This window comes from Aethalodelphis obliquidens, unplaced genomic scaffold (assembly GCF_003676395.1).
Source record: "Aethalodelphis obliquidens isolate GAN/ISIS:26980383/991018 unplaced genomic scaffold, ASM367639v1 scaffold62, whole genome shotgun sequence".
NCBI classification, from domain to species: Eukaryota; Metazoa; Chordata; class Mammalia; order Artiodactyla; family Delphinidae; genus Aethalodelphis; species Aethalodelphis obliquidens.
Window position 1 is genome coordinate 9300600 of NW_020838006.1, and position 20641 is coordinate 9321240.

Genomic DNA, 20641 nt, shown 5'->3' on the forward strand with positions numbered 1-20641 from the left:
GTACTTAATTGGGGCCTTCATGGTTTCAGATGAGAAATCTGTCATGTGAATTGGTGTTCTTAGGCAATATGTTGCTTTTCTCTGGCTACTTTCAAGGATGTTTCTTCGTGGGACTTCCCTGGAGGTCCAGTGGTTAAGACTCTGCACTCTCAATGTAGGGGACACAGGTTCAATCCCTGGTTGGGGAACTAAGATCTCATATGTCACATGGCGTAGCCAAAAAAAAAAAAAAAGATTGTTTCTTTTTTTTTTTTAGAAAAACGATTGATTTATTTATTTATTTTGGCTGCACTGGGTCTTAGTTGCCGCATGCAGAATGTTTTTAGTTATGGCATGCAGACCCTTAGTTGCGGTATGTGGACTTCTTAGTTGTGGCGTGCAAACTCCTAGTTGCAGCATGCATGCGGGATCTAGTTCCCAGACCAGGGATCGAACCCGGGCCCTCTGCATTGGGAGCTCAGGGTCTCAGCCACTGGACCACCAGATAAGTCCCAAAGTTTGGTTTTGACAAGTTTAATTATGATATGTCTTAGTGTGGATTTCTTTACGTCTATCCTGTTTGGGGTTCCTAACCTTCTCAAATCTATAAGTTTTTGTCTTCACCAGTTTTGGGATGTTTTCAGCCATTATTTCTTTGAATACCTTTGCAAGCTATTTTCCCTCATCTTCTTCTGGGACTCTAATGATGGAAATGTTAGATCTTTTGTTATTGTACCATATTGTACCATAATCCCTGAGGTTCAGTTTTCAGCCTATTTTTACTCTGTTCAGATTGAGTAAATTTTCTTGATTTGTTTTCAGGTTTGCTGATTCTATCCTCTGTCCTCTCCATTCTACTCTGGAACCCATTCCTTGAGCTTTTTATTTCAGTTAGTGTAGGTTTTCAGTTATATAATTTTTATTTGGTTCTTTTTTATAGCTTTTTTTTTTTTTGCTGATATTTTCTGTTTTTCATTTGTTTTGAGATTTCCAAATTGTATGTTAGAAGCATTTTCATGATGGCTGCTTTAAAATTCTTGTCAAATAATTCCAAAACCTGATTCATCTTTGTCTTGACATCATTTTTTTTTTTTTTTTTTTTTTTTGGTTGTGGCGCGCTTCTTTTTTTTTTGTGGCCTCTCCCGTTGCGGAGCAACAGTCTCCGGACGTGCAGGCTCAGCGGCCATGGCTCACGGGCGCAGCCGCTCCGCGGCATGTGGAATCTTCCTGGATCGGGGCACGAACCCGTGTCCCCTGCATCGGCAGGTGGACTCGCAACCACTGCACCACCAGGGAAGCCCATGTTGACATCATTTAGTTGTCTTTTCTTTTTGAAGTTTTTCCTGGTTCTTGGTATGTTGAATGATTTTTTTTTTTAATTTTATCATGGATGTTTTAGATGTTACGTTAGGAGACTCTTGATCCTATTAAAATAATAATATAGTGATATAATATATTTTAGCAGGCAATTGCCCTGATTTTTTAGAGCCCTTGCAGTGTTGTTCTGGTTTGTTTTGTTCCTGTGGCACTGCTGGGGCTCTCTTCTCGATCCCTGCTGATGCCACCCATTGGAGTAGAGTGCCCTTCCCCAGGCCTGGTGCTGCTAGGTGGAAGGTGGGAGATAGTGGCTGTGCCTGTGGGTCTGTGAGCACTTCTTGGGCTCACCTTGTGGGCCAGGCCACCTGGCCACAATTGGGCTCCCACTCATTCTGTGGTATTGCCTGTGGACATGAAAGGCACTTTTCTGGGCCACCTTTTGCCACTGAGTGGGGAGTTGGGAGACACTGGGTCTGGGTCATCCTTTGCCACTGTGCAGCAGTCCCCAAACTTTTTAGCACCAGGGACTGGTTTCATGGAAGACAATTTTTCCACACACTAGGGTGGGGTTGGGGGAATGGTTTAGAACAGGCCACGGCCCAGTAACGGTCTGCGACCCTGGGGAATGGGGACCCCTGGTGTAGAGGACCAAGAGGTGCCAGACCTGGGTCACTTTCTGCTGCTGGGTGGAAGAATGGGAGATACTGGCTGGGCCTATCGGTGGTGCTGGTGTAGGCAGCATGGGCCTACCTGCTGCACTAGATGTGGATTGGGCAATGGAGTTTCCTGTCTGGTCTTCATTGGCACCTCTGGTTCTGGCCTAGTCGGTCAGCCTTCCATTCCAGCTATGTAGTCGGGGATGGAGTCCCTGCTAGGTCTGAGCTGTGCTGCCCCTTTCCTGATCCTTTGGCCACAGAGAGCAGGCTTAGAACTTCTTCTTTTTTTTTTTTTTGGTCTATGCCTATTGACAGTTCCGGGTTGCAAGACTATAATACCCAGTCCAGGATATATGAGATTGAAAGAAAACTCAGGGAAGTGGTATAGTGCTATGTGAAAGTGGACTTGGATTAGTTGTAAATGTGTAGAGCAAACTCTAGGGCAACCACTAAAAAAGGAAAAAAAAAAAAAAAGAATACGCTAAGAGAGGAAGGAAAAATAGAATCATATAAAATGCTCAATTAAAACCAAAGAAAGCTGAAAAAGAATGGAAGAACACAACAAGATATAACATTTAAAATCACCTACTTTTAACGAACTACAAAAATAAGAACAGACTGAGCCCAGAGTTAGCAGAAGGAAGTTAAATAAAAACATTACAGTGGAAATATATGAAATACAGACTAAAAATACAGTTGTAAAGGTCAATGAAACCAGTTTTTAAGAACTGGTTTCTTAAAAAGATAAATAGACAAATTGTTAGCTAGACTCACCAAGAGAAAAAGAGAGAGGACTCAAATAAATTAAATTCAGAAATGAAAGAGGAGACATTACAGCTGATACCACAGAAGTATAAGGGATCATAAGAGACTACTATGAACAATTATATGCCAACAAATTATACAACCTAGAAGAAATGGATAAATTCCTAGAAACATACAATCTACCAAGACTGAATCATGAAGAAATAGAAAATCTAAATGGACCAATTACTACTAAGGAGATCAATTCAATAATCAAAAACCTCCCAACAAAAATCCAGGACTGATGGCTTCACTGGTGAATTTTACTAAATATTTAAAGAGGAAATTATAATAATCCTTCTCAAACTCTTCCAAAAACTAGAAGAGGAGGAAACATTACAAACTCATTTGACAAGGCCAGCATTACCCTGATACCAAAGCCAGACAAGGACACTACAAGAAAAGAAAATTACAGGCCAATATCCTTGATAAACATATATGCAGAGATCTTCAACAAAATGTTAGCAAACAAAATTCAACAGTATGTTAAGAGGATCATACAGCATGATTAAGTGGGATTTATTCCAGGGATGCAAGCGTGGTCCAACATCTGCAAATCAATCACTATGATACACAACTTTAACAAAATGAACCATAAAATCATGGTCATCTCAATAAATGCAGAAGAAGCTTTTTGAGAAAATTCAACATCCTTTCATAATGAAAACTTTTGACAAACTGGGTATAGAGGGAATAACATAATAAAGGCCATTTATGATAAGTCCACAACAAACATCATACAAAAAAATGATACTGACCTCTATCTTATACCATACAGAGGAATCAACTCAAAATGGATTAAAGACATGAACTTAGGACCTGAAAGTATAAAAACTCCTAGAAGAGGGCTTCCCTGGTGGCTCAGTGGTTGAGAGTCCGCCTGCTGATGCAGGGGACACGGGTTCGTGCCTCGGTCCGGGAAGATCCCACATGCCGCGGAGTGGCTGGGCCCGTGAGCCATGGCCGCTGAGCCTGTGCGTCCGGAGCCTGTGCTCCGCGACGGGAGAGGCCACAACAGTGAGAGGCCTGCGTACCGAAAAAAAAAAAAAAAAAAACTCCTAGAAGAAAACATATCCTTGAAATTGGTCTTGGCAATGATTTTTTGGATTTGACACCAATCGCAAAGGCAACAAAAGCAAAAACTTTAAAAATTAGACCACATCAAACTAAAAAGCTTCTGCACAGCAAAGGAAATCATCAAAAAAGTAAAAAGGCAACCTGCTAAATAGGAGTAAATATTCGCAAACCACATGTCTGATAAGGGGATAACATCCCCAAAATAGGAGGAACTCATACAACTCAGAGGCAAAAAAATAAAAACAACCCAATTAAAAAAATGGGAAAAGGACCTGAATAGACATTTTTCCAAGGAACACATATAAGTAGCCAACAGATACACGTGAAAAAGGTGATCAGCATCACTAACCATTGGGGAAATGCAAATCAAAACGACAATGAAATATCATCTCACACCTGTTAGGATGTCTGTTATCAAAAAAACAAGATATCAGGCAATTCCCTGGTGGTCAAGTGGTTAGGACTCCGTGCTTTCACTGCCAAGGGCCAGGGTTCAGTCATTGGGCAGGGAACTAAAATCGCACAAGCCGTGTGGTGCAGCCAAAAAACAAAACAAAACAAAACAAAAAGACAAGATACCAGATGCTGGCAAGGATATGGAGAAAGGGAACCCTTGTGTACTGATGTTGGGAGTGTAAACTGGTACAGCCACTGTGGAAACAGTATGGAGGTTCCTCAAGAAATTAAAAATAGAATTACAGGGAGACTTCCCTGGCGGTCCAGTGGTTAAGACTCCGCACTTCCAATGCAGCGGGCACAGGTTTGATCTCTGGTCTGGCAGCTAGGATCCCACAAGCTGTGTGGCGCAGCCAAAAAAAAAGAATTACAATAAGATCCAGAAATCGCATTGCTGGGTATATGTCCAAAAGAAATGAAGTCATTATCTCAAAGATATCTGTACTCCCGTATTCAGCATTATTCACAACAGCCAAGATATGGAAACAACCTTAGTGTGTGTCATGGATGAATGGATAAAGAAATTGTGATACACACACACACACACACACATATACAATGGACTTTATTCATCCATGAAAAGGAGGAAGTCCTGTCATTTGTGACAACATGAATGAACTTGGAGGGCATGTTATGCTAAGTGAATTAAGCCAGACAGAGAAAGACAAATACTGCATGGTATCACTTAATATGTGGGATCTTAAAACACACACACACACACACACACACACACACACAGAGTTAAATTCCTTGAAATAGTAGAAAAGTGGTTGCCAGGGGCTGAGTGCGTGAGGGAAACAGGGAGAGGTTGGTAAAAGTACAAACTTTCAGTTATAAGATGAATAAGGTCTGAGGATTTCATGTATATCATGTTGACCATAGTGGATAACACTGTATCATATTATTGCAGTTTGCTAAGAGAGTAGGATTTAAATGTTCTCAAAAAAAAAGTAAATATGTGAGGTGATAAATGTGTTAATTAACTCTATGGAGTTAATCCTTTCCCAGCGTATATGTGTACCAAACCATCACATTGTACACTTTAAATATCTTACAGCTTTATTTATATCTTACAAATTTATTTATCTTACAATATATCTTATTTATTTATATCTTACAATTTTATACCTCAGTTAAAAAAAAATCACCTACTTAACCCTAATCCATCAGCAAACAGACAAGCAAAAGCCCAGAAAAGTAACTGATCAAAGATCAGACAACTACCAATTTGTAAAACTGAGGTTTTAAGGAGTAATCAGAATATGGAGGAAAAAAACAAGGTATTCCCTCCCCCTACACATAAACTTTTGATTAGATTACCCTGAGAGTAGAAGCATTTTAAAGAAAATCAACGTATAGTAAGTGAAATCACTCATCTATAGAAGCATCTCATTCTAGGAAAAATGAATAATTCTTTCCAGTTGTTTAAGTTTTTCTACCTGCTTAAGTCTTACAAAGGAAACAAACTTTTTCTTTTAATTAATTAATTTTTATTTTTGGCTGTGTTGGGTCTTCCTTGCTGCGCACGGGCTTTCTCTAGTTGTGGTCAGTGGGGGCTACTCTTTGTTGCGGCACATGGGCTTCTCATTGCAGTGGCTTCTTTTTATTTTTAATTTAATTTATTTTATTTATTTTAGTTTTGGCTGCATTGGGTCTTCTTTGCTGTGCGCAGGCTGTTCTCTGGTTGCAGTGAGCTGGAGCTACTCTTTGTTGCGGTACACGGGCTTCTCATTGCGGTGGCTTCTCTTGTTGCGGAGCACGGGCTCTAGGCACGCAGGCTTCAGTAGTTCTGGCACAGGGGCTCAGTAGTTGTGGCTTGCAGGCTCTAGAGTGCAGGCTCAGTAGCTCAGTAGTTGTGGTGCCTGGGCTTAGTTGCTCTGCGGCATGTGAGATCTTCCCAGACCAGGGCTCAAACCCGTGTCCCCTGCATTGGCAGGCGGATTCTTAACCACTGTGCCACCAGGGAGTGGTAGCTTCTCTTGTTGTGGAGCATGGGCTCCAGATGTGCAGGCTTCAGTAGTTGTGGCACGCGGGCTCAGTAGTTGTGGCTCGCGGGCTCTAGAGCACAGGCTCAGTAGTTGTGAGGGCTCAAACCCGTGTCTCCTGCATTGGCAGGTGGATTCTTCACCACTGCACCACCAGGGAAACCCCAAACTTTCTTTTTATGAGGATAAAAGAGAGTAATTGATTCTAAGGAATAACATGTAAACTAGAAATCTTGGAAACTCTGAAAGTATATTCTTAAGACAATAGTATTTTTCATCTAAAATTGTACCTAATCAATTGTTTTGTACCTAGTTAAAATAATGTGTTAACAAATGACTGAAAAGGGGACATGACCAAAGGGTAAATGTTTAGGAATTTATTTCCCACACTGTCAAGGGAAAAGGTGCCCTGAAAAACAGGATTCCTGTTCTCTGAATGGTGATAACCCTGTGTATACATACCTTGATACTAGCAATGAACATAATTCAGTTAATACCTCAGTTCTGATTCCATGTTCATCAAGTAATCTTCTAGAAAGACATATGCCATAGACTGCTAATTGGCCCCTAATATGTCTCCCCTTGTTTTAGAATTAAAAGAAAAAAGACATTTTTTACTGGGCACATGAACATCCAGAGGAAAGGCAGCATTTCATAGCCTCCCATGCAGGCCAGATTTGACTGTGTGATTTAGTTTCTAGCCACTGTGATGGAAACAATAGTGTTCCCTTAACAGGTTTTATCAGTCGCAGCACCACTGACTTTTGGGCTGGGCAATTCTTTGTTTCAGGGGCTATCCTGTGCGTTATAGAACGGATCTAGCAGCATATCCGGCTTCTACCTATTACACGCCAGTAGCACACACATACACACCGCCCCCAGTGCCCATTGAGACAACCTAAAATATCTCTAGACATTGCCAAATACGCTGAGAACCACTGCTCACAGAAAGTGGCATAACCTCTTTATGCCCTTTCCTTCCTTCCATTGAAATGTGGATGTGGTAGTAAGGCATCTTGGACTATGCAGCAAGGACTTAGAGATGGTAGAGCAATAAAATATGAGGAACCTGAATCACCAACTCTGTGGAGTTACCATGCTGAACTGATGTCACTCATGCCCAGACTGTCATGTGAGAGGAAAAAAAAATTATTTTACCACCATATAGATCATCAGTGATTGACAGACTCTGGCCCACAGGATGAATGCAGCCTGATGCCTGTTTTTTGTTTGTTTTTTTGTTTGGGTTTCTTTTTTAAAACACAGCCATGCACATTTTAGCACTACAGAGAAAAAGTAGTGGTGACAGATATCATCTGCCCCACAAACCCTATTTACTATCTGGCCCTTTAAGAAAATGTTGACCCCTGGTGTAGATAATAATGACAGCTAGCATTCACTGCAACTTGTGTGCTAAATACTTTTTTTTTTTTAAGTATTTATTATTTGGCTGCACTGGGCCTTAGTTGCGGCATGTGAACTCTTAGTTGCAGCATATGGGGTCTAGTTCCCTGACCAGGGATCGAACCCGGGCCCCCTGCATTGGGAGCATGGAGTCTTAGACACTGGACCGCCAGGGAAGTCCCTAAATACTTTTCTAAGTGTATTTTCTACCTTAACCTGATTTAATCTTCACAATTATTTTATGAGTTGGTACTATTTTTTTTCAATTAATTAATTTTTGGCTGCGTTGGGTCTTCATTGCTGTGCATGGGCTTTCTCTCTAGTTGCGGTGAGCAAGGCCTACTCTTTGTTGCCGTGCGCCTACTTCTTACTGTGGTGGCTCCTCTTTGTGTGGACCACAGGTTCTAGGCACGTGGGCTTCAGTAGTTGTGGCACACATGCTCAGTAGTTGTGGCTCATGGGCTCTAGAGCACAGGCTCAGTAGCTGTGGCACACGGGCTTAGTTGCTCTGCGGCACGTGGGATCCTCCTGGTCCAGAGCTCAAACCCATGTCCCCTGCATTGGCAGGTGGATTCTTAACCACTGCGCCACCAGGGAAGCCCCTGGTACTATTATTATTCCTATCTTACAGATGACGAAACCAAGGCAAAGAGAGTTAAGTAACTTGCCAAAGGTCACCCAGCTAGTGACAGAGCTGGGATCTGAATTTAGCAGTCTACTTCCAAAGTCTTCTAGGAAATATTGTGCTAATCAGTGATGCTGGGCATACATATCATGCTGGGTTTAAATATCAATTATAGGTTTTAGTTAGTAACTGAATAGAATTTAGATCTGCCACTGAATTATTATTCTTTAAATATGCTATTGTTGTCTTATTTAATATATCCGTATCTCTGTTTTTAAAAGTCGAAGGCCTCACTTCAGAACATGGATAGAAGTATATTCTTTTCCCTAAACCTTTACATACTCAGACTTATATAGTCAGTGGTAAAATTAACCCAAAATACACACTGAAATACACGTTAAGTCCACTGTTTTTTTTTCTTTTTCTTTTTTGCAGTACGCGGGCCTCTCACTGTTGTGGCCTCTCCTGTTGCGGAGCACAGGCTCGGGACACGCAGGCTCAGCGGCCATGGCTCACGGGCCTAGCCGCTCCGCGGCATGTGGGATCTTCGCGGACCGGGGCACGAACCCGTATCCCCTGCATTGGCAGGCGGACTCTCAACCACTGCGCCACCAGGGAAGCCCCACTGTCTTTTTTAGAAAGCAATCAAATTGACTTACATCAAGTTCAGGCACAATTCAATCTGTGCTCAATTGTGTATGACTGTAACATCTACTTTGTTAAATCTGTCAGCTCTCATTTAGCTAAATGAGTAAAAGGGACAAAAAAATATTGAAAGAAATAGTGACCTAAAACTTCCAAATTTGAGGAAAAACATTAATCTACAAATTTAAGAAGCTTAACGAACCACAGTTAAGATAAATAACAAAGAGATCTATACCTAGACACATCATAGTCACACTATTGAAACCTAAACACAAAGAGAATATCTTGAAGGCAGCAAGAGAAAAACAACTTATCATGTAGGGGGGGTGCTATAGACTGAATGTTTGTGTCCCCTCAGAATTCATATGTTGAAACCTAATCCTCAATGTGGTGGTATTTGTAGGTGGAGCCTTTGGGAGGTACATAGGTCATGAGGGTAGAGCCCACATGAATGGTATTAGTGTCCTTATAAAAGAGACCCCAGAGGGCTTCCCTTGTGGCGCAGTGGTTGAGAGTCTGCCTGCCGTTGCAGGGGACACGGGTTCGTGCCCCGGTATGGGAAGATCCCACATGCCGCGGAGCGGCTTGGCCCGTGAACCATGGCCACTGACCCTGTGCATCTGGAGCCTGTGCTCCGGAACGGGAGAGGCCACAACAGTGAGAGGCCCGCGTACCGCAAAAAAAAAAAAAGAGAGAGACGCCAGAGAACTCCCTTGCCCCTTCTGCCTTGTGAAGATACAGTGAAAAGGTGGTCACCCATGAACAGGGAAGCAGCTCCTCACCAGGCACCAAATCTGCCCCGGCTTTGATCTTGGACTTTCCAGCCTCCAGAACTGTGAGAAATAAATGTTGGTTGTTTAAGTTGCCCAGTCTGGTATTTTTGTTATAGCAGCCTGAACAGACTAAGACAGAGCATCAGTATGATTAGGAGGAGTTGACTTCACATCAGAACACTGGAGGCCAGAAGTAGCTGAAGTTAGCCCTGCAACACTAATGACCCCTTTGAACTATAGTCCTCTGCGATTGAAAGATATTTTATAGGTACATACAGGTTCAGGATTGTTATCTTCTTGGTAAATTATTCCCTTTTTTTTTGTTGTTGTTATATAATGATGCTTTTTATTCCTAGTAATGCTTTTGTATTAAAGACAGGTCTTATTTTAATATGGCTTTACTGGCTTGCCTTTGGCAAGTATATGTTTCATTGTGGCTCAGTCTTCCCAGGGTCCTAGGTTTATGAGCGATCTCAGTTCTCTTTCTCAACCTTAAGCTAGCCCAATGCCATGTATTCTGTTTATGGGTGGATTTTAAAGCCTGAGCTCCCTAGCTATTTGGCGGAGTATCTCTGTTCTGTCTCCCAAGGCTTACTGCTCTGCTCTTAAGTGTCCTTTTCATTTCTGAAGATTGAAGATTTCCTTTTCTTTATTTCATGTTCATTTATGTGGCAGTTTCCCCCCCTAATTAATCCAGCATTTCTTTGTGTTTGGAGAAGGGGAATGGTGTATCTTGGGGCCAAGGCCTGGGTAGTAAGTGATGAAAGTCTCTGCCATGTTGCTGGAATGGAAATTCTCTTACACGTAAAATCAGAGAACCTTAATGTTGGCTTCATATTGGAATCACCTATTGGAATCACCTGGGAAACTTTAATAAGTACCAGTTCCTGGATCCATTGCCAGAAATTCATTTACCTGGTCTATGACGAGGCCTTGGCATTGGGACTTCTGAAAGTTCCCCAAGAGATCCTAATATGCAGCCAAGGCTAAGAACCCTACTTACACTTTAGCCAAGATGCACTGAGGTTTCAGCAGGAGAAACGTTGGGATAAAGTTGTTTTACTGGGAAACAGAGATGGATGTTTTTAGTAGGTTTTGTTACTTCTCCTATCTTTAGAGTCCAATTGTTATTTCAGGTAGATTTGTGTCAGTCTGGTGGATTAGGTCAAATAATTTTACTGTTTCTACTGTGTTTTCTCCTTGACTCCCCAGGCTTTAGAGGTTTTGACTAGGGTGAACAGGTATCTAAATTAGACTTACACTTTTCTCTCTGTATCTACATACCCAAATATTTTTCCCATTTAAAGAGGTTAGCTTTAACAGAAATGGTAGATATTTAGTCAGCCTAAATGTAGTGTATTTTCCAGCTTTTGTCTTGATTCATTTCTTCTCTTGGCCTTTTTCATGTTTTCCATAAACTGTGCCTATTGATGAGTCATAAAAATGTAATGGGGGGCTTCCCTGGGTGCGCAGTGGTTAAGAATCCGCCTGCCAATGCAGGGACACGGGTTCGATCTGTGCACCACAACTACTGAGCCTGCGCTCTAGAGCCCACGAGCCACAACTACTGAGCCCATGTGCCACAACTACTGAAGCCTGTGTGCCTAGAGCCCGTGCTCTGCAACAAGAGAAGCCACCGCAACGAGAAGCCCGCTCGCCGCAACTAGAGAAAGCCCGCGCACAGCAATGAAGACCCAATACAGGCAAAAATAAAATAACTAAAAGTAAATAAATTTTTAAAAAAATGTGATGGGGAGAAACTTGTGTTCTGTACTAATGAGAAAGCCAAGTACGTCTATGATATTCCTTTTAATTTTAAAAGGAATCTGTAACTTTGGTGCAATAGTGACTTGTGAGAAATGGCATCAAGCTGTGAAAAACAACACTCACTGTTCTTGCTATTTAAGAGTGGTTGGAGGATTTAGCTGTTGGGGCTGTTGGGTTGCTTGATATCCTTTGAGGCAGGTAACAAAGGTTCTTCAGTTAAGGACTATTACATTGATTTCCAGAGATTTAGTTACAGATCTTTTCCTTGAAAGGTCATTTGCCCTGTTGTGTGTGAGGACAGACTGTGGTGTGTTTAATTGTCCAGTGAGCCATTTAGCTTCATGATCTTCCTCTGCTTTTACTCTTGGAAACTGTTCTATATTTTGCACTTTTGGTTTGAAAAGGGAAACATGAATTGATTATCTGGAGAATTGATCAGGAAAAGTAGTCACCCGAAGTGTAGGTTCTACTGAAAATGGATTACTGTTTCTTCACTTAAGACAAAAGCTTAGAAAACATTATTTGAATGGGTAATGCAAATATAGGCTTAGAAATTCAAATGGTACAAATGGTATATGATAAAAAAACAAGTCTTCACCATATCAACTGTGCTAAAACACGGTGATAACTATGTACCCTTGATATGATGTGATGAAAATGGCACTTGACTTCTGTGGTTTTCCTTCCCAAAACTCATAACAACAGTTTAATCATGAGGAAAACATCATACAAATTCCAATAGAGGGGCATTCTACAAAATGCTGGACCGTTACTCCTCAAAACTGTCAAGGTCATTAAAAACAAGGAAAGTCAAAGATTAACTGTCACAGACAAGAGAAGCCCCTAAGAAGACATGACAACTAAATGGAACATGGTATCCTGGGAAAGAAAAAGGACATTAGGTTAAAACTAAAATATTTGAATAAATTGTAGACCTTAGTTAATAGTAATGCATCAATACTAGTTCATTACTGTGGCAACAGAACCATTTAATGTGTCATGTTAATAATAGGGGAAACTGCGTGACAGGTGTATGGGAACTCCTCTGCACTATCTTCTCAATTTTTATGTAAATCTAAAACTGTTTAAAAATAATAAAGCATTTTAGGGACTTCCCTGGTGGCGCAGTGGTTAAGAATCATCCTGCCAAGGCAGGGGACACGGGTTCGAGCTCTGGTCCAGGAGGATCCCACATGCCGCAGAGCAACTAAGCCTGTGCACCACAACTGCTGAGCCTGAGCTCTAGAGCCTGCGAGCCACAACTACTTAGCCTGCGTGCCACAACTACTGAAGCCCGCGCACCTAGAGCCTGTGCTCTGCAACGAGAGAAGCCACCACAATGAGAAGCCCGCGCACCGCGACAAAGAGTAGTGCCCGCTTGCTGTAACTAGAGAAAGCCCGCTCACAGCAACAAAGACCCAAGGCAGGCATAAATAAATAAACAAACAAACAATAAATAAATATAATAAAGCATTTAAAAAAAGAAAAAATCTCCTTCCTTCACTGAACCTCTAGTACCCTGATCTAAAGGGAACCACTTCTTGCCATTTTCTTGTGATTCCTTTGAGAGAGATTTTTATGGCAATATAAACATACTGTATATATCTCCCTCCTGCTCAAAAAAAAAAAGACAAATGGCAACATGATGTATGTAGTATTGTTATTTCACTTAATATATTTGGAGATTGTTCCGTATTAACATATATATTCATTAGTATTCATAGTATTTCATTATATAGATATACCGTAGTTTAACTGCTCTCCTATTTAGATGGATAGGAGGTGGGAGTTGGGAGGTGGGGTGGCAGGAGGGAACAATTTTATTTTTGTATTTAAGTTGGATTGATTGATTTACTACTCCACATCTCTTCAGAAACAATCAATTTTTATTTTAGTGTTTAGTTGGATGGATGGATTGATTTAATGATTCACTTATCTCCATAAGAAGATTTAAGGCAGGTTGTCTTCTATTTAGTTATTTAAATCTATTTGATGAGTATCTGGGAGATGCCCCCTATGCACTAATTATAATACTAAGTAAGTGCAGATGATACAGAAATGTACTAAGATATGACTCATGGTGAAATGAGAAAGATTATATTTTTATGATCTGTACTAACATTACAGCCTGCTGCAGAAACACAGAGGAGGAAGTGACTAAACTATATATTGTTTTTCCCGTTAAATTTTAGATATCATTCCAGGTGAGCCCAGAAAAAGGAGTTGAAGGTTCATGGTTGCCTTAGTTGAATGGTCTTGTCACCGAGGGAAGGAAATATCCTCAGTTCTCTCCTGTTCATGGTGTAGACTTTAGGTTTGTAGGGCAAAGTGAGCCAACCTCCATTCTAAGTCAGCCTCTGGGAAAGGTCCTATAAATTGCTTGGATTTATAAGCAGAAAAAAATACTCAGTAACATGATTTCCCAATGATTCAGTATATATTCAGGAAAGGTATTGTATACTCTTGGTATGGTGACGTTGCTACACACAGTTGTGAAACTGTTGTTCATTGTTTACCAAGGAATGGTTATAGCTAAGGATAGGGGAAAGAAGACAGGGACAAGGAAGAGATGAAGTGTCCTTTCACTGGTTCTTTTTCCTGACAAACTGGGTCTTCTTCCATGAGCTAGCCTCACTTTTCTTGTCTAGCTTCAAGGCCTGGCTCTCTTTTATTTAATTATATTTATTTTTAATTATGAAACAAATAAGTGAGTCCATTCCCACAAGACTCTGATCCCACTCCTCTCCACTAAAGGAAATAAATTCATTGCTCTCTGTGTATGGAAAGGGGTGTGTGTGTTTGTGTGTATGTAACATGAATGGTGGCATACAAAATGCACTGTCCTGTTTGATTTGTTCACTTAGCAGTATGTATTATGTATTAGAGGGCATGACATGTTGATTGACCTTAATCCATTTCATGGATGTAACAGAATTAATTTAATCTTTTTGCTGTTGTTGGCTTTCTAGGTTGCTACCATTTTTGGTTTGTTATTACAAACAATTCTGTAGACAACCCCCTTGTATATTCTGTGAACGTTGTGAGAGTTTCTCTAGGTTATCAAAGAAGTGGATTACTCATAGGAATTAGGGATTGTAAATTTTGCTAGATATTACTGACACATTATTGCATGAGAAAAACAAGTTGTAGATTTGAAGGGATAGTACGATATCATTTATGTTGGAAGAAAAGTCCAGATATGTCACAGGAACATATTCTGTTAACTAGACTGATAATGGTTGAAAACTTCGGAGAGAATACTAGACTTGAGAACAGTGGTCAAAAGGAACTTTGGCCTTTTCAGTGATGTTTAGGTTTTTATAGCAGGAATGTGTTCATGTATTACTTGAGCTGTTATATATAGTTACTAATAAGAATATAGAGATGTTTGAATAATTTCCATCATGTTTTTATGCTACAGGCATAGAATAGTCCCTGTTTTCAACCACATACCATTTAAAATTTTTGATCATATATTAGGGTGTAGAAAAAAATCATTGTATTTTAAAAAGTAGATAAGGTGATAGTAAGTGAGGGTCACATTCTTTGGCCACTATTATCTCAATTGAGTATTTAATAACCTCAGATTTTCCAAATTTAATAGTAAAAAGCTATATGTTATTGTTTACAATGTTTGGATTCTAGTACAAGTGACTACAATTTTTTAAATTCTACTGTTGGCCTTAATACCCTTTAATGCAAAATAGAACATTTAAATATTGACAGTGTTGTGGTGAATATAGTGAACTGCTTAAATTATGTGACTCCAAAGAATAGGTGTTTTTTAATAAGTGATTTTTTTTTTTCTTAAAGAGATGTGAAAGCTGGCAATATTCTTCTTGGAGAAGATGGCTCAGTACAGATTGCAGGTAATGATTAATATTTCTTTTTATTTTGGTTTAATGGTTGATAGAACCACATTACTTATCTGTTATGTTTTCTTAGTTTTTTCTTCTATCCCCTGGACCCTCTCTGGTCAAACATACTATGTTGACACATCCCTACTGACTCAAGATATCTTCCACTACTCATCCTTCATTTTCAGTCTTAGGCATTTTCTGACCATTACTCATTACCTTACAATTATCTACTCCTTATCCCCATTAAAGTCGTCATCTGTGGGTTTTCATAGCATTCTTTACTTTCTTTTAAAGGAGAAGTAGTCAAGAAACCTCACTGCGTTTAAGAATAAATATGCTACAGAGAGGTGATACAGAACTGCTTCTGTCCTGGGAGAAATGGGGTATTTGCCAATTAGGAAGAGGCATCTGAGAGGTGGCAGTGTACTTTTGTCAGATTCAGAGCTAAAGAGATAAGAATTGGAGTCCAAGGCCTGCCAGTGTTGCTATCCTGGTGAAATGCCCCCTCCACCAGGATGAAACTCCAGAATAGCTGAACTGCAGGATTGTAGATCAAGCAGATCATCTGAGAAAAAACCTCAGCTTGGTCCCACACTGCTGGAACAGTCAGGTGTTTGGCAGGAGGAAAATAACCACCCAAACCTTGAATTATTTCTTCAGCTTTAGAAGATAATTTAGGCACACATCTTCATGTCCTCAGGTAAGGGAATAGTTTAACAAAGCCACATCATGTTCTAACGTAACGAAAAAGATTGATAAATTTGGCTCCTGTAAAATTAGCAACTACTGTTCATCGAAAGAAGAACAGTTTGTCACCATGAATAAGTAAAAAAGCAAAACCACAGAGAAGATGTTTGCAGCATGAATAACTTGACAAGGGGCTCAAATTTAGAACATACAAAGAACTCATTAAGGAAAAATCAGATAATCTCAAATGACATCAAAACATAAATATAATAAAAGGTGGTCAGCCTCACTAGCTAGCAATTAAATGCAAAGTAAAATAGCATTGGGGATACCACATTATACTGACTGACCTAGCAAACACATCTGACAGTACTAGTTATCAGTGTGGATGTAAAGCAAGGGAGAATCTCACCCTCTGATGGTGGGAATAGAAACAGTACCAACACTTTATTAAGTTGAAGATATGCATACCCAGAGACTTTAGCTTCTAGGTGTATGGCATAGAGAAACTCATACTTCAGTGTGCCATAGTGCTTATAAGCATTGAAAGTTTGAAACAGTCCCAGGTCTTTTGTTAGTAGAATGGATAAGTAGTTAATTGTAGTTAATTTATACTTTGGAATACTATATAGTGATGAAAATGAATAGAACTACAACTGTATACAAAAGCATTAAATAAATTATAAAAATATAGAGTGAACAAAGCTAGTCAGAATATATAGCTTGTGATTCCATTTATATAAGTTCAAAACCAGGCTCAATTATACTGTATTGTTTAGAGAAGCAAAATCAAGTGGTAAGAAACTTAAGAAGAGAGAATTCTGGGGAGATGGCAGAGTAGGAAGCACCAAGAATCTTCTCCCCACCTAAACAACAATTGAATTGGCAGAATTTGTCTAATGTTGGAATTCGAGAGGCCCGTGTACCACACACAAAAAAATAATAATGGCTGGAAACATCTCAAATTCGATGAAAGACAAACATCTAAGAAGCTCAGTGATCTCCAGCTAAGGTGAACTCTGAGAGACTCAGAGACTCACATTATAATCAAACTTATAAAAGGCAAAGACAAAGAATTTTGAAAACAGCAAGAGAAAAGTGACTCATCACATACAAGGGTCCTAAATAAGGTTGTCAGCAGATTTCTCATCAGAAACTTTGGAGGCCAGAAGGCAGAGAGACAATATATTCAAAGTGCTGAAAGAAAAAGTGTCAACCAAGAATCCTATATCCAGTAAAACTGTTTTTCAAAAATGAGGGAGAAATTAAGACATTTCCAGATAAACAAAAGCTGAGGGAATAGACCTGCCCTGTAAGAAATGCTCAAGGGAGTCTTGCAAGGTAAAATCAGAGGACCCTAGACAGTAACTGCAAGCAGTATGAAGAAATAAAGATCTCAGTAAAGGTAAATACGTGGGGATGTATAAAAGCTAGTATTATTGTAACAGTGGTTTGTAACTGCACTTTTTGTTTTCTACATAATTTAAGAGACTGATACGTTACTAAAAACAGTTATTGGTCTAAAACTTGGTATTACTTGGTATTGGTTTGTAACTCCAAGTCTTCTTTTCTACGTAATTTAAGAGACTAATGCATTTAAAAGAATGATTAGTTCATGTTTTTGAGCACACAGTTTATTAAGATGTAATTTTGTGATGACAACGACAACCAAAAGAGGTGAGAATAGTGCTGTAAAGGAGAAGAGTTTTTGTATGTTATTGAAGTTAAGCTGATGTAAATTCAAATTAGATTGTTACAACTTTACCATGGTAAATGTAATCCCTATGGTAACCATAAAGAGAATAGCTATAGAATATAAACAAAAGAAAATGAGAAAAAAATTAAGCATTTTACAACAAAAAATTAAGCACAAAATAAGTAATATAGGAAATGAGGGACCAAAAAGCTATAAGTCATATGAAAAAAATAACACAATGACAGAAGTAAGTCCCTCCTTATCAATAATTGCTTTAAATGTAAATGAATTAACTGTCCAATTAAAGACGGAGATTGACAGGATGGATAAAAACATGATCCAGTTATATGCTATCTATAAGCAAGTCACTTGAGATCCAAAGACACAAATAGATTGAAAGTGAAAGGATGGAAAAATATATTCTATGCAAATAGTAACTAACTAAAAGAGAGCAGAGGTGGCTACTCTAATATCAGACAAAATAGACTTTAAATCAAAAAAGGTTACCAGGATGTGGTGGGGGTGAATTGGAAGATTGCAATTGACATATATACACTAGTATGTGTAAAATAGATAACTAATGAGAACCTACTGTATAGCACAGGGAACTCTACTTGGTGCTCTATGGTGACCTAAATGGGAAGGAAATCCAAAAAAGAGGGGATATATGTATATGTATGGCTGATTCACTTTGCTGTACAGCAGAAACTGACACAGCAGTGTAAAGCAACTATACTCCAATTAAAAAAAAAAAAGGTTACAAGAGACAAAGAAGTACATTACATATTTTTTTTAACTTTTTATTTTATATTGGAGTATAGCCAGTTAACAATGTTGTGATAGTTTCAGGTACACAGCAAAGTGACTCAGCCATACATATACATGTATCCAGTCTCCCCTAAGTTCCCCTTCCATCCAGGCTGCCACGTAACATTGAGCAGAGTTCCCTGTGCTATACAGTAGGTCCTTGTTGGTTATCCATTTTAAATACAGCAGTGTGTACATGTCCATCCCAAACTCCCTAACTCTCCCTTTCCCCCCGGTAACCATAAGTTCATTCTCTAAGTCTGTGAGTCTGTTTCTGTTTTGTAAGTAAGTTCATTTGGGTCATTTCTTTTTAGATTCCGCATATAAGGGATATCATACAATATTTCTCTTTCTCTGTCTGATTTAAGGAAGTACATTACATATTAATAAAAGGTTAAATACAAAAAGTAGATACAACACTTATAAATATCCATGCACCTATTAACATAACAGCAAAATATATGGAAGCAAAAAATGACAGAAGTGAAGGGTACTGTAGATACCTCTACAATACTGAAGGAAACAGTAGAGAGCTCTATAATAATAGTTGGGGACTTCAGTACTCCACTCTTAATAATGGGTAGAACAGACAGAAGATAAGGAAATACAGGACTTAAACAACACATTGACCTTCTAGATCTAACAGACATATACAGAACACTCTACCCAACAGGAACAGCATACACATTCTTCTCAAGTGCCCAAGGGACATTTTCCAGGATAGACCATATGTTAGGCCACAGATTAAGTGATATCATCTGACCACAGTGGGGTAAAGCTAGAAACCAACAACAGAGGACGGGAAAATTCACAAATTTATGGAAACTAAACACATTTTCACAACCAGTGGATGAAGGAAGACATCACAAGGGAAACTAGAAAATACTTAGAAATGAATGAAAACAAAATCACAACCATACCAAAACTGAGGGGACACAGTGAAAGCATTGCTAAGGGGCAGATTTATAGCTTTAGATGCTTTCTTTAACAAGAAAGATAGCACATCAACAACCTAACTTTACAGCTTAAGGAACTAGAAAAAGAAGAAACTGAACCCAAAGCTAGCAGAATAAAATTTAGAGTTGAGAAAAGGAAATAGAGAATAGAAAAGCAATAGAGGGAATCAATGAAGCCAGAAGATCACCAAGGTTGACAAACCTTTAAGTAGACTAAGAAAAAAAGAAAGAAGACTCAAATGACTAAAATCAGAAACAGGGACTTCCCTGGTGGTCCAATGGTTAAGAATCTGCCTTCCAGTGCAGGGGACGTGGGTTTGATCCCTGGTCAGGAAACTGGGATCCCACATGCCATGGGGCAATTGGACCCACGCGCTGCATCTACTGAGCATGCGGGTCACAACTAGAGAGGCTGCATGCTACAACTACTGAGCCCTCGCGCCACAGTGAGGAGCCCGTGTGCCCTGGCAGAGGATCCCATGTGCTGCAATGAAGATTCCAACGAAGATCCCACGTGCTGCAGCTGAAACCCAATGCAGCCAAAAATAAAATAAATAAATAAATACTTCTTAAAAATAAAAGAATCAGAAACAAAAATGGGGACATAACTACTAATTCCACCCAAATAAAAAGGATTATAAGATGGTATTATGAACAATTGTACTCCAACAAATTGGATAACCTAGATGGACAAATTCCTTGAAACACAAAACCTAACAAGATGAAATCATGAAGAAGTAGAAAATATGAAATGACCTATAACTAGCACAGAGATTGAATCAGTAATCAAAAATTTTCTGACAGAGAAAAGCCCTGGACTCGATGGTTTCACTGGTGAATTCTATCAAACATTTAAAGGAGAACTAGGGGCTTCCCTGGTGGTTCAGTGCTAAAGAATCCACCTTACAATTCAGGGAATGCGGGTCTGATCCCTGGTCAGGGGACTAAGATCCCACATGCCGCAGGGCAACTGAGCCAGCATGCCACAACTACTGAGCTCACATGCCTCAACAAGACCAAAAGTCAGACAAAGACACTAACAAGAAAAGAATACTACAGGCTAGTATCCATTATGAACTTGATGTAGATATTTTCAGCAAAATAACGAGCAAATCAAATTCAGTAGCATATTAAATGGATCATATAC

The 20641-nt window shown here is 39.5% G+C and overlaps 1 protein-coding gene across 3 annotated transcripts in view; it reads left to right on the top strand.

The window, feature by feature from the left end:
• The window catches only part of OXSR1 (oxidative stress responsive kinase 1), a 99425-nt gene that overhangs the window by 41456 nt on the left and 37328 nt on the right, over positions 1-20641 (top strand). For all 3 annotated transcript variants that reach the window (XM_027088134.1, XM_027088135.1, XM_027088136.1), the window contains one exon: positions 15302-15357. In XM_027088134.1, the coding sequence (XP_026943935.1) occupies positions 15302-15357 (56 nt within the window). The remainder of the gene's footprint in view (positions 1-15301; positions 15358-20641) is intronic.